Source organism: Phlebotomus papatasi, chromosome 2, assembly GCF_024763615.1.
Source record: "Phlebotomus papatasi isolate M1 chromosome 2, Ppap_2.1, whole genome shotgun sequence".
NCBI classification, from domain to species: domain Eukaryota; kingdom Metazoa; phylum Arthropoda; class Insecta; order Diptera; family Psychodidae; genus Phlebotomus; species Phlebotomus papatasi.
In genome coordinates, this window is record NC_077223.1 from 57081141 (window position 1) to 57094380 (window position 13240).

General features: G+C 33.8%; 1 protein-coding gene, 2 long non-coding RNA genes and 1 other non-coding gene across 4 annotated transcripts; all 4 read left to right on the forward strand.

Annotated features, from left to right (window-relative positions):
- The first annotated feature begins 341 nt into the window (after positions 1-341).
- Positions 342-1166, forward strand: LOC129801856 (uncharacterized). Its single transcript, XR_008751735.1, has 3 exons — positions 342-466; positions 814-886; positions 1115-1166. It is a non-coding gene; the product is annotated as an uncharacterized LOC129801856 (long non-coding RNA).
- Positions 1167-1439: 273 nt separating this feature from the next.
- Positions 1440-2079, forward strand: LOC129801857 (uncharacterized). Its single transcript, XR_008751736.1, has 3 exons — positions 1440-1529; positions 1764-1816; positions 2012-2079. It is a non-coding gene; the product is annotated as an uncharacterized LOC129801857 (long non-coding RNA).
- An 830-nt stretch (positions 2080-2909) lies between these two features.
- On the forward strand, positions 2910-12396 carry LOC129801837 (intraflagellar transport protein 56). The gene is made up of 5 exons (XM_055847195.1): positions 2910-2973; positions 4725-4764; positions 4950-5027; positions 5094-5650; positions 9106-12396. Exons 3-5 carry the CDS (start codon positions 5025-5027, stop codon positions 10211-10213), a joined length of 1668 nt encoding a protein of 555 aa, XP_055703170.1. The 5' UTR covers positions 2910-2973; positions 4725-4764; positions 4950-5024; the 3' UTR covers positions 10214-12396.
- On the forward strand, positions 4577-4652 carry LOC129805084 (small nucleolar RNA snR60/Z15/Z230/Z193/J17). Its single transcript, XR_008752055.1, has one exon. It is a non-coding gene; the product is annotated as a small nucleolar RNA snR60/Z15/Z230/Z193/J17 (small nucleolar RNA).
- Positions 12397-13240: the final 844 nt, after the last annotated feature.

A 13240-nucleotide genomic window follows, 5' to 3' on the forward strand; every position in this document is an offset into this window, starting at 1 on the left:
CATAATTTTCAATGAAAAACAGATTTTCCGCAATTTTCTTTTCATTATTATATAATTATTTCAATTTTTCTCAGTGTTTTTTAGCCGAGACACACAAAAAAATATTTGAATTTGCAACGGTTTTTCTTAGCCAAGATACAAACCCGCGTTCGGCTGGCCTTCGGCCAGCTTCAGGGAGGTCAAGTTGCAAGCGGATGAGAAGCCGTTTCATCCTGTATAACAAATGATAAATTTTTGATTTTAGAATTTAAATTTCAAACGGTTTAAACCGATTAATTTACCACTACGTGGCGCTAATGTAGGAACTTTTCCGATGTCATTACACGAAAACCTATCAAAGTTCTCTTTACTCCGGATCGCCATTTCGAGTAGATGCTTTAACAATTCGCTCCGTGAAAAATACTTAATTGAGTGTTTTAAAATGCATAGAAATGTTTTAAAATACCCAGAAACTACTCAAGAAGATGTAAGTAACAAAATATAGTATATTACTATTTGGGTTTTGGGGGTTTTCTCCTGGAAATTGCAAAATCATTGAAACATAACCTCCGAAGACCACATGTGGCCTCGAAAAAGAGGCCCCACCTCAACCGAGACAGAGTCGCTGGTTTGGACTCCAGAATCCTGCTAGTGCTTTTAACATCTCGGAGATGAATTCCTTCAGACGATACAAACCAGAACTTTTTTCATATTTTGAGAATTGGAAACGTATCGATGGAGAAACAAATTTATTAAATTTATTCCTTGGATTGCTTCAACTTGCCGGAAGTTTTTGCTTAATGTTTTATTTAATTGAGTTCTCTGTCTTTTCAGGGTTTCTACTACCAGAATGATGTTATCAGAGGTTTAACTTAGGCATTGGAGTGTGAAAAAGCCACGTGGAGAGGTAAGTCTCCGGAAATATTCTAATAATTCCATATCTTCGCAAGAACGACTAGAGTGCTTTATAAAATAATTAAGCATTTCAGTTTTAGTTCTTGCAAAAGAAGGGACAATTTCACTATTCCTGGCATTTCCAGCCTTTTTTTGCATCATTAGATGTTAGGCTAGAGGGATTGTGACAATTTATCTAATAATACTCTTTTGCCTCTAACATGTTATTTACATTTTCTAGAACATAGCTGGTCCTTAAAATGTCCTGATGAAGGAAAAAAAGAGAAGAGAGGTAAGATATACTTATTTTTCACATTTTTAGTTAAGATTTTCTTTGCAATTTAAGTTTATTTTTTAAGAAATGGCAAGAGCACTCGGGTTTCTCTACATGTTCACATAAAGAAACCCATTTGAATTTCTTGCCAGAGCAAGGCTTCATGATGATTCCCTATTTATCAATTTCACTTGATAATTTAGGTGCCTATAAAATGAGACAATTTGAGACTTATAACTTAGTATTTAGTAGAACATTTTCAAATTTATTGCGAGTTACCTAAATCGAATTTTTATTTATTCCTCTTATCAGGCGTACCAGGGAAAGCAGGCAGAGACCGTGTTTGACTTCAGAGAAAATGTTAGTCACATTTCTATTTAATGTAAGTATAGCTGATTTATCTCACTGTTCTGCTGACTGAACTGAGACCCTCTCACAAATTATTATACTTGTATTTGTGTTGAGGTGTTTTAGGCACTTTCGCGAGTTCAGAGATTAATTCCGCTTTATGCGCTGAATTCTTGTGGAAGTTCCAGAAAACGGTCACATAAGTGGAGACAGTGAGATTCTGTTTATAATCTTTTTCTCTATCTAATATACAATTATTGATTTGCAGGTTCAGGAAAATTTTATGTTGAAGTCCTCAAATGGTGCTGAAGAAAATTACAAGTAAGAATACATATATTTGGCAAAAGTTTTTAAACTCCTTCATCAACATTTGAAGCAGTTTTATAAAAATTTGCCAGATTAATACAAACATACTCTTCTTGCTAGGATTTTTTTGTGTCCTTTCAAGATATAAAAGACTGTAACATTGTTATTTTCTTGATTTATTGAGATCAACCATTTTTTTTTCTTATACAGATTGCAGAAGAGCCGATAAAAATACTTTGAGGATTGAACTAGAAAAAAGGTAAGTTTCTTAAATATTTTAATACTTTCCAACTAATTTTGATGATATTTTTTTTACTCTGAAATTAAAAATAGAAAATGTTGTTAATTTTTTTATAAGCCAAAAGGATTCTGATATTTCTAATTAATTTAAATATTTTGTTTTCCACTTTTATTTAGTAAACGATTAAATTTTTTTTTCAGTTTGGCTTCTGTGTGGTTCTGACTTGCGAAAATACAACGTAAAACCTCCTTTCAGAAACAAAGCTACTTCAGGTACGAACTTATTGTTCTATAGATAACTTTCTTTTAAATATTCAATGGATTCTGATTGAAGTTTTTTTTTAATACCTTGCAGGCTATTTCCTATAAAATCTTATTGAGAAGAAACAGGATAGAATTGAGGAGAAAGAGGTGAGAATTCTTAACTTTAGTTAAAAAAAAAGGAATTTGAAAATGAATGATGAGTTAATTTGGCTGAAATTAAGAAGAATCGTGATGAAAGAACACAGATATAGCCAAAAGGATACTGAATGAAAATACATATCATAATATCAATATTTTTATAAATGTTCTTTATTAAGAATAATTTCATTTTCAGCATTCATCATAGAATGATACTTGGGAAACTTTGGAAAGATGCTTGTAATTTTCTGCTGCTCTCTTAGGTAATTAATATCATTTGACAAAGTAAAAAGCATGAAAGAGTTAATAACTAAATAGCAATGATGATTTATAGTTCATTTGATGTCTTATGATGACAATTTTTCGCCCCTAACTGATACACTTTATTGTTATACAAATATTGATTAAAATATAAATATATTAAGTGTTAAAGAAACCAAGTAATTTTTTTTTTATTTTCAGGATACTTTATAAGATGCTGAAGATAATGTTGACAACGTTATGCAATTATTTCAAACATCAATTTTGAGGTAAATATTTTGTAATATTTTTTTTTGCATAATTTGAGGCTGCATGGGCTGCACGGAATTTCTCGCAAGAGAATTATTTTATATGCACTTCTTAAGTAATCTTATAGTTGAATTTTGACTGCAGTAAATTGGGCAGTATATATTTTTTGCACAGCATATGCTCAAAAATAGTGAAAAATATTTGGCAAAGAAAAAAATACATCATAGGCGATTTTCCAATTTTCGGTTTGATTTAAAGATTTACGTTTTTGCTTATCAATCTGCTAATTTACTGACCAAAAATATGTTTCATCTAGGGTAAATTAAGCTAATTCAAAATCTGCTCCAAATGGAAATTTTTCGCTATTCCAAATGGAAACGTCACTGTTTTCATGATAAATACAGTACTAAATTACTATATTCATATATTTTCTATACCACAATTTCATTATTTAGTTAATTTTGCTCTAAATAAGGTGAAAATCCATTCATAATTCACGAATTTTAATTTGTTAATTTCTCAGAAAAATTAAAAGTGTACCTTTTCGCCATCGAATTTTTCATCGATCCACCATGTTTTCCAATGAAAAACACAATAAAGTGACTGTTGTTTATTCGTTTCGTTTAATATTTATGTCATATTTCTGGCTGATTTTAGTTAAATTAAGTGCTAATCTTTATTGTTAACGGTACGTGAAGTTTTCAAATGAAATAATTATCTATTTCGTGAACAAAAAGGGGTTTTCTGAAGTGTTTACAAATGTTTCAATAGGAAAACCCGGAAATATGATTTGTTTGGAAAGATTTTCTTATTGTTTTAGATGGGAAAACAGAAAAAACCAAAAATAAGAACAAATTCTGCACTCAAGAGCAACTCAACAAGGTTTTGCAAGCCTTTCGTCGCGGTTTCACTTACACTGTTTGTCTTCAATTAGAAAATTTCATTTAATATGTTTCCAATTGAAGCATTTTACGCTCGCGTATTTTTCTTGTATTAAAGAAATTTTCAAATTATATTTAAAGAATTTTCATTAACCAGTAACATTCTAGAAGAGTCAAGGAGCAAATTTATGTAATTCTCTTCAGAAAAAATATGAACTTAATGTGTTGAATCTTTTGGCAAAGTTAAAGCGTTTGGAAATGGTTTTGAATTAGGACATTTACCCTAATTTGAAGAAATCACTCAAATGATTGCCCTTAGGAGTAAATATAATTGAATTTCGGATAAAAAATTGTTATCGGTTTTGAACCGATTCATAATCGATTCGAATCGGTTTAGGCTTGTCAAGAATTCTAAGACTTTCATCGGAGCTTTTTTAACCTTTGACCTTGAAAAACCGTTATTATGAATGATTCAGCTGTATGTTTTCGTATAAGGCCGAAATGACTACCTGGAACTGTATAATCGGGATAATCGCTAAGATATCCAAAAATGAAAAAATTCGCACGGTGCGTTATCGAGCAATTCCAAAAAATATGGTGCCATTCTCCTCTAAGGAGAATGGCAAGGGTGACTTACGGGGGGGGGGGGGGGGGTCCCGAGTCTCTATCTTTAATTGTTATCAAGAATCTGCCACAATTTCCGTGCAGTTGCAGTTTAGCTGAATGTAAAATTTATTTAAAAATAATTTCTCTGATGATTCATAGTTCATTTGATATCTTATGATAACAATATTTTTCGCTCCTATCTGATAAATTTTTAACTTAATACAGCTTTTCTTTGGTAATTTAAATTCTAGTATTTTTTAATACTCTGTATGCTTTTGTTTCAGAGCAAACATCCGTTGCAGATGGTTTTTAGATTTACTTCTGGTAAGTGTTCTTTGAATAATTTATTTGAGTTTGTTTTACAAAATGATGATTACTGCATTAATTTTTCTGACACCTCATATGAAATACCTTGATTTTCGTTGCACATTGCTGAAGCATTTTCATTAAAAAGAAAAACGGTTTGAAAAACTTTCAAAGAATAACAAATGTACTTTTCTTTGTTTCAGATATCTCCATGGAAACCTTTTCAAAATCAACATTGCTCTTAAAGCTGAATATCGATTAACAAAAGTTAAAGCAAAATGGTAAGTTCCAAGTGATTTTATTTCATTGAAAATATTTTACAGTGATATTTATTTATAATTTCTTAGATTCTCTCAAGAACTAAATCTGATTCAGCCAGTAGTGCTCGTCTGTCTGCAGGAAATGGAGCAGTTAAAAAGCGTTCTCTACCACAATTTGATGACTTTTTGCTCAAGAGGGACTACACTGGAGCGAAAACCCTTTTGGAGTTTACAAAACCCAAGGATAGTCCAGTTGACTGGAATAGGGAACTCTGGGGGGCTTTCTGTGCCTTCCATTTGGGCGACTACAGGAAGGCTTTGGAGCAGTATGAGGTCATTCGAAAGGGTTCTAAGGGTGCAGTTCCGGCAAATGAAGTGGACATCAATATTGCTGTTTGTATGTTCTACTTGGGAATGTATGAGGAATCACTGAAGTTGGTGGAAAGCATTCCCAATACTCCCTTGAAGATTCGCATATTATTCCATTTGGCCAATAAAGTTGGGGATGAGGATCGTTTAATGGAGTTACATGGGTCACTCAGGGATGTCACGGAGGATCAACTGAGCCTAGCTGGAATGCACTATCTGCGAGCGCATTACCAGGAAGCTATCGATATCTACAAGAGAATCCTCTTAGATAACAAGTAAGTTTATCTTTTTCATCTATTGAGACATTATTGGGTAGGATATCAAACAATTTTCAGATTACCAAAAATATGATAATTGATTTCTGTAACGAAAAAACTTCACAAAAATATGATATTAATTTTGAAATTGTTTAAAAAAAATTCAAAAAAAAGCCCAAATAAAAATATATTTGAAGTTAAAAATTTCAAAAATCTAAAGTTCGTTGAGTATTAAAATTAAATTAAATTAAAATTAAAAGGGTTGCAATAAATACGATTCAGTTCCAGATTCTCGGAATACTGAAACTCTGCTTCCTTTCTGGGTCGAAGTTATATGTTCTTTAAAAGTTTAACGCATTTCGTATTCTTTTTTCTCAATAAAAAAAAATTATGCTCTAGATATAATATTCAAATTGGTTCAATACTTAGAGAATATACTTAAAAACAAAACAAACATAGAAATATTACTAGGATTAATAAGAGTTTAACACTTGGAAGGACCTTAGTGGTAGCCGCTGTCAATTTAGTTTTCAATTTTATTTTTTATAATGAAAAATATATCATTTCGCCTGGAGGCCTGAATGAATGCGTGCAGAATTTATCTGGCTATTTTTTTGTTATAAAATTGTTAATAAAAATTAAATATTAATGTAAATATATTGCAAAAACAAAAAACTGCACTCGGAAAGACCAAGTGGTAGTTGTTGCCATATGCATTTTATGTGGGAGTTTGACATTTTGCAGATGTTATTTTCTTAATTGTTAATGTGTAAAAGCCTTAAAAGAACAGTTTGAAAGTGTTTTTGCAAATTATTGAAAAGAAAAATAATGAAAATTCAATGAATTACTTCACTGAGAGAAATTCGAAAAAGTTAAAATAACATTCCGGAAATGTTAATTTTACCCTGCAGTATTGATCCAAAATCGGTGTAAATATTACCCTTTTTAGGTGTATTGGGTACTCTTTTTCATTTTAATTTTACCCTTAAAAAGGTGTAAAATTAACATTAAAAAATGTTGATATACTTTTACACCTAAAAAGTGTTAAAGTTATGAGGAAAAAAAGTTAATCGCACCCTCTTTTTTTCTCAGTGTTTGATCGTAAAATGTCCGATGAAAAAGTATTAGGGGAGACTGGGGCAAAAAGTCACAAAACGGATATTTTATTTTTTTTTACAAGCTACTCGATCGTTTCAAAAATTTATAATTAGCGCAGTTTATGGGAAATTTACCGCTCTACAACTTTTTGAAAGTCTATTTTGTAAGGAAATACATTTGTCAAGCCAATTTCTAAAAGGTAATTTTGTGACCATTCTCAAAAATGCTGGGGCAAATAGTACCAGGCATGGGGTATTATCATATTTTGATTCGCTTCATTACGGACTTCCGTAAAATTGAAAAAATACCTAGAGGAGATATTTTCATAGAAAATTTATTCATCTACACATTTGTAAAACACCGTTTTCTCTGCGAGAAAAGTGAGAAAACGAGGAAAGCGCTTTTCAAGCTTTTAGAAAAAAACACAAAAGACTGCTAATCGTTTGATCAATGCAAACCACAAGCGGCGAGACATGATAATGACGTTTCTTTTCGCCGTGATACATCAGAAATTGCTCCGCTTTTTGTTACTTTTTGCTCTATACCTTTTGTTACTTTTTACCCCAAGTGGCCATTTTTAATAAAAGGATTTCTGGAGAAAAGAACCTTTGTGAAATTCTAAAATAGATAGCGGATTCGTATTTAAAGAATCCAAATTATTTAGAAAATATTCACCAGTGCATCAATTTTGGAAAATAAGTAGGTAATAATTGTTATCTTATGCAAGGAAAATATTTCAAAAATAGGACTAAAAATTTCGATATTTTTTATTTTCTAAATTCCTTGTTCGAATTCTAAGAAACTTACGACATTGAAGAAGGTCTATGGAGGCTATCTATAGAATAAAAATTGAGCCGCTATCTTTTTTACCTTGGAAGATATTGAATTTTTTGATTTGTGACTTTTTGCCCCAGTCTCCCCTACTCTATGATTCTGATAAAGATGAAAACATCTAATGGTTAGAAATCTTTAGATAGAGTAACCAAAGAGATGAAATTTCTTATTCAGACACGAGAAAAGAATTGACTAAAGCTCCAAGTGTTAAAATATAAGTAAAAATAACAAAATATTTTGTAAAATCCGATACATGGCAGCGGCTGCCACTTGGTCCCTCCGTGACACTTCTAGTTAGGGTTCTACGAAGTGTTAATTAGTCTGAAAATATATCAGACACTAGGTATGTTTTTTTTTATATTAAAAATGATATACTGATGCTCAACGAAAGTATCTTTATTAACCCATTAAGGACGATTGGGTCACCGGTGACCTAAAAAATGAAATTTTTCCTACGATCTTCTAATTTTATGCTTTGCTCTAAAAAGTTAGAAAAAGTGATTTTTTGTGAACCCCGATTTTTGACCATCTCGTCCTTAAAGAGTTAAAAGATAGTGCTCTCGAGCAGTTAGACTCATTCTTGCAATACGAAAGTAATTCGAAGTAATTCATCAGGAATTGTAAGACCTTTCAAATGAACTCTGGAGTAACTCAATCGGTTGAAAAATAAGTTCTGTAGAGCTATTTAACCTTTGACCTTGAAACCACCTCTAGGAAGGAGGTTAAAAATACTGTATACATATGTTGATAATGCAAAGATTGACTTATGAGGGGTCCATCGAAAATCTAAATCGCTATCTAGAGCAGTTATTTGGCAAAAATTATCGTTACATAATTTTTCAAGTCTGACTTCTTGAGGATTAAGAGGAATAAGATGTGAACTGCTACATTCTTTATAAAAATTAAAAAATTCAAGCGTCGAAGTCTCAAGTTTGAAATGTAATATTTTAAATACAAATTGATTTTCTTTTATTCTTTCTTCTGAAAGAGTGTTGCTTGGAACCTTGTAAAGAGTTTACCGTCTTGATTTACTCTAAAATCATTCTCAATACATTTTAAAATGAATAAAAATAGAGACATAGCTTTGGTGCCCTATTTCGGCCACCTTTATTCTCATAGTTCCTTGCCCTTAGGGAATTCTTCCAATGTCTTTCACGTCATCTCGTTTGTCGAAGCTATATTTTTTGTTATTCTTTGGCATTGTATAATCTCTAGAGTACGTAAAATCTAAAGGTTTCTGAAAATTCGAGGAACAAAAAAGGTGGCCGAAATTGGAAGCTGTCCGGAATTTGGCACACTTACCCTATTGCTTCTTCTGTGATATTTGAGCAATAAGTCTGTTAATTCACATGACGCAATCGCAAGCTCCCACTGTTTATCGATTAATTTACGTAATCTGTGTTTTCTTGCAAAAGAGTTTCTTGATTCGTCAAAAAAGATTCCGATTTTTTTTAATAATCCCTAATTGGACTGGTAAAAAATAATTATTACTTGTTAATCACTGTTCTTCATGTCTAACGTAAGACTTTTCCTCTTTTCAGAGATCTTCTAGCTGTCAATGTGTACGTGGCTCTGTGCTACTACAAATTGGACTATTATGATATATCCCAGGAAGTGCTGGATCTCTATCTGACTCAACATCCAGATAGCACAATAGCCATTAACCTAAAGGCATGCAATCGCTTTAGGCTGTACAATGGGCGAGCAGCTGAACAGGAGATTCGTGGCTTGGTGGATAGTGGAAGTTTTGGAGCGGAATTGCTGAGGCACAATCTTGTGGTTTTTGAGGGTGGTGATGGAGCTCTTCAGGTTCTGCCTAATCTTGTTGATATTATCCCAGAGGCACGCCTCAATCTGGCAATTTACTATCTCCGCAGAGGAGATATACATGAAGCTCATCAGTTGATGAAGGAAGTTCAGCCAGCCGTTCCACATGAATACATTCTTAAGGGTGTCGTTCATGCTGCTCTTGGGCAACAGATTCGTTCGAAAGAACACATCAAAAATGCCCAACAGTGTCTTCATCTGGTTGGTGGATCAGCTTCTGAGTGTGATACAATACCCGGACGTCAGGCAATGGCATCAGCTTTCTTTCTGTACTCACAATTTGAGGAAGTTCTTGTGTATCTGAATTCCATTCGAAGTTATTTTGTTAACGATGACACCTTCAATTTTAACTATGCTCAGGCCAAAGCTGCCACGGGATATTTTAAGGAGGCTGAAGAACTTCTTCTGCAGATAACTGATCCTGCTATTCGGGGAGAACATACGTGGTCAATGGTCTTGGCAAGATGTCACAGTCAGTGTGGTCATGCTGATCAAGCTTGGAGTCTTTTTGTCACAAAAGATTCCACACCTGAAGCTTTTGCTCTGCTTCAGCTGATTGGGAATGATTGCTACAGAGCTGGAGAGTTTTGGGTGGCTGCCAAGGCATTTGATATGCTAGAAAAATTAGATCCAAATCCTGAACACTGGGAGGGAAAGAGAGGAGCATGTGCAGGAGCTCTACAGGCCATTATCGCTAAAAGACCTAATGGAGGACCTCCGGGTGGAGTTAGTGACATAATATCACTTTTGAGGGATTCCACGAACTCTCAAGCTGAGTCCATGACGAGAACAATTCGCAGGTTTGCCAGTTCAATCAAGTAAAATTCTGTCAATTGGGACATAATTAATTTTAAAAGAAGGACATGAAAGAATAGGACAAAGTTTTGCTCAACATTAGGGTAAATTAAGCTAATTCAAAACCTGCTCCATATGGAGATTTTTCGCTATTCCAAATGGAAACGTCACTGTTTTCATGATAAATAAAGTACTAAATTACTATATTTATATATTTTCTATACCACAGTTTCACTATTTAGTTAATTTTGCTCCAAATAAAGCGAAAATCCATTCATATTCACAAATTTTAATTTGTTAATTTCTCAGAAAAATTAAAAGTGTACCTTTTCACAATCGAATTTTTCATAGATCGACCATGTTTTCCAATGAAAAACACAATGAGGTGACTGTTGTTTATTCGTTTTGTTTAACATTTATGACATATTTCTGGCTAATTTTAGTTAAATTAAGTGCTAATCTTTATTGTTAACGGTATGTGAAGTTTTCAAATGAAATAATTACCTATTTCGTGAACAAAAAGGGTTTTTCTGAAGTGTCTGCAAATGCTTCAATAGGAAACCCCGGAAATATGTTTTTTTGTAGAGATTTTCTTATTGTTTTAGATAGGAAAGGAAAAAGATCAGAAATAAGAACAAATCCTACACTCAAAAGCAACTCACCAAGGTTTTGGAAGCCTTTTGATGCGGTTTCACTAACACTGTTTGTCTCCAATTAGATACTTTCCTTGTCTCCATTTGGATTAATTTGTTTCCAATAGAAGCATTTTACGCTCGCGTATTTTTCATGTATTTAAGAAGTTTTCAAATTATATCTAAAGAAATTTCACTAAACAGTAACATTCTAGAAGAGTCAAGGAGCAAATTTATGTAATTCTCTTCAGAAAAAAATGAACTTAATGTCTTGAATCTTCTGTCAAAGTTAAAGCGCCTGGAAATGGTTTTGAATTAGGACATTTACCCTACCGATTTTTTTTTAAAATTAGAATCTTGCACAATCTGGTGGTTCAAAGGGGATGGATGCGATTACATAGCCTCTCCATTCCAATTCCTATGCCCACCTCCACGTCGGTGAACCACGGACTGCAAACACGTTGTTTGCAGACAAACGGGCAAGGGATCCCTGAATCGAATGGATTCAGGGATGAAGGAACTCAGTTAGAGTGTCACAAACAATCTGGTCGACTGGGTTCCTTTGAGTCGGGTGTTCTCAAAGCTGTGAGGAAATGCACCAGGTACGTTTATGAAGTGTAACAATGGAGTAAGGTGAATTCAATTGGATTTGATGAATCCAGATGGTGGAAGCTTTTGGAACTTCCACAGTTGTATTGACCTTTACGCCATTGTTACCCAAATAATGATGTATCTGGAAACACTGTCTATAGCGGCTTTGAAAAGACCTGATGCCCTCAGAGGTGTCAAATTGCACGTAGTCGAAGGTTTTGTGACCTTTTATGTGAATTTGAAACTCCGATGGCCTACCGGGCGCAATGTTGCCCAAAGGGACATCTGAATAGGGCACGGAAAAAGAGGCTAATACCCTCATGGAGCTGAGGCCAACACCCTCAGGGAAATTACATTCTGCATTTGCGGAGAATTCGGCGCAAATGTAGAAGCATATCTGTCCTTTTGGGATACCTGAGCTGGTCTTCAAGCGCAGATTGAGTTTGGAGAGGAGAAAGCTTAGGTACCAAAAGGATGCAAAGATCTGAGAATTACGGTTGTCAAGGATAGGGACGGTTGTCGGCCTAATCATTGACAACTGCGGAATAATTGCCCTTTCGTGAGGAAAGGGCGGAATAATTGCCCTTTCGTGAGGAAAGGGTGGAAATTTGGCCTACGGCGGTGCAAATTGCTGTAGGTTGGAATTGCAATGTCAAATGAAGGGCAAGCTGAGCAGAACGGCTTGCATCATTTGCCATTGACAGTTTTGAGCCGTCTATCGAAACGGATAGATGGGACCCCATAAGAACAAAAAATCAAAAAAAAAATAAATAAAACTTAGATGTAAAAAGGTTGTGCAAGGTTTTAATTTCCAAAGTTATGTTTTTTTTTTAAATCACAATAATTACACTTTTCTTTAAATTACGAAAGCAAGCAGTAAGAAGAGTATGAAGTAGCAGTTCCGTTGATTTCTAAATTACTTTTGTCCTATTCTTTTTGGTTTAACATGTTAGTTTCTGAATAAAATTTCAAAGCAACCACAACAAATGTGTTTTAATTATTTCAATTTATTTAGAGCTTACAAAAAGTAGGGTGTTCCGGCTGTTCCCCTATTACAGTAAGCTCTCAAATTCTGGCTTTTGGGGACAAAATGTCACCCGAATTTGAGAGAAATTCAGGCGACAAATTTTTTGAAATGCAACGATTTTTTATTCATTTGCATATGCATATTGAGTACGTACTTAAATATATGATAAATATCATGAAAGTTCCTTAATATTGTAAAATTTCATCATGACTGAAACAAACCATGGCAAATTTGATCATATTTGCTTAATTTGATTATTTGATGATCAAACTTGAGAAAAGACAACAAACTTTTTTCAAATGAAAATAAAGAGCCGAATAACCGCGAGTCTACTGCAGTGCCGGATTTAGGTGGGTTTCCTGAGGCCACGGCACCGGGCCTCCACATCTTAGAGGCCTCCACATTTAAAAAGCCTACCATGGTTACAATTGTCAGGAAATAAAAATTATTAACAAAAAAAAAACTTCAAATTAAATTACTATTAGCGATTAGAGCACTTAATGTCAAGACTCCCTATCTTGCGATTTTTTCAATTTTTTAAAAAATCTAAAATTGCTCTAATAGCCATAGGGCAAGGGCCGGACAGCTAATTCGCCTCAATAGGATGTGCGTTGCTCTTCATTTCAAGAACCTATCTTACCAAGTCCTATTCCTGTTTATGTAAGGAAATCGTAGAATACACAAAAAGTCAGAAAACTTTCTATATCATTCATTAAAGTTTGTTGCGTGTGCAACATTTTCTCGGAGTGTTTTGGAGGTGATTTTGTGACGAGGCGACGGGGTCGCCTAAAGCGTGGAGAGATG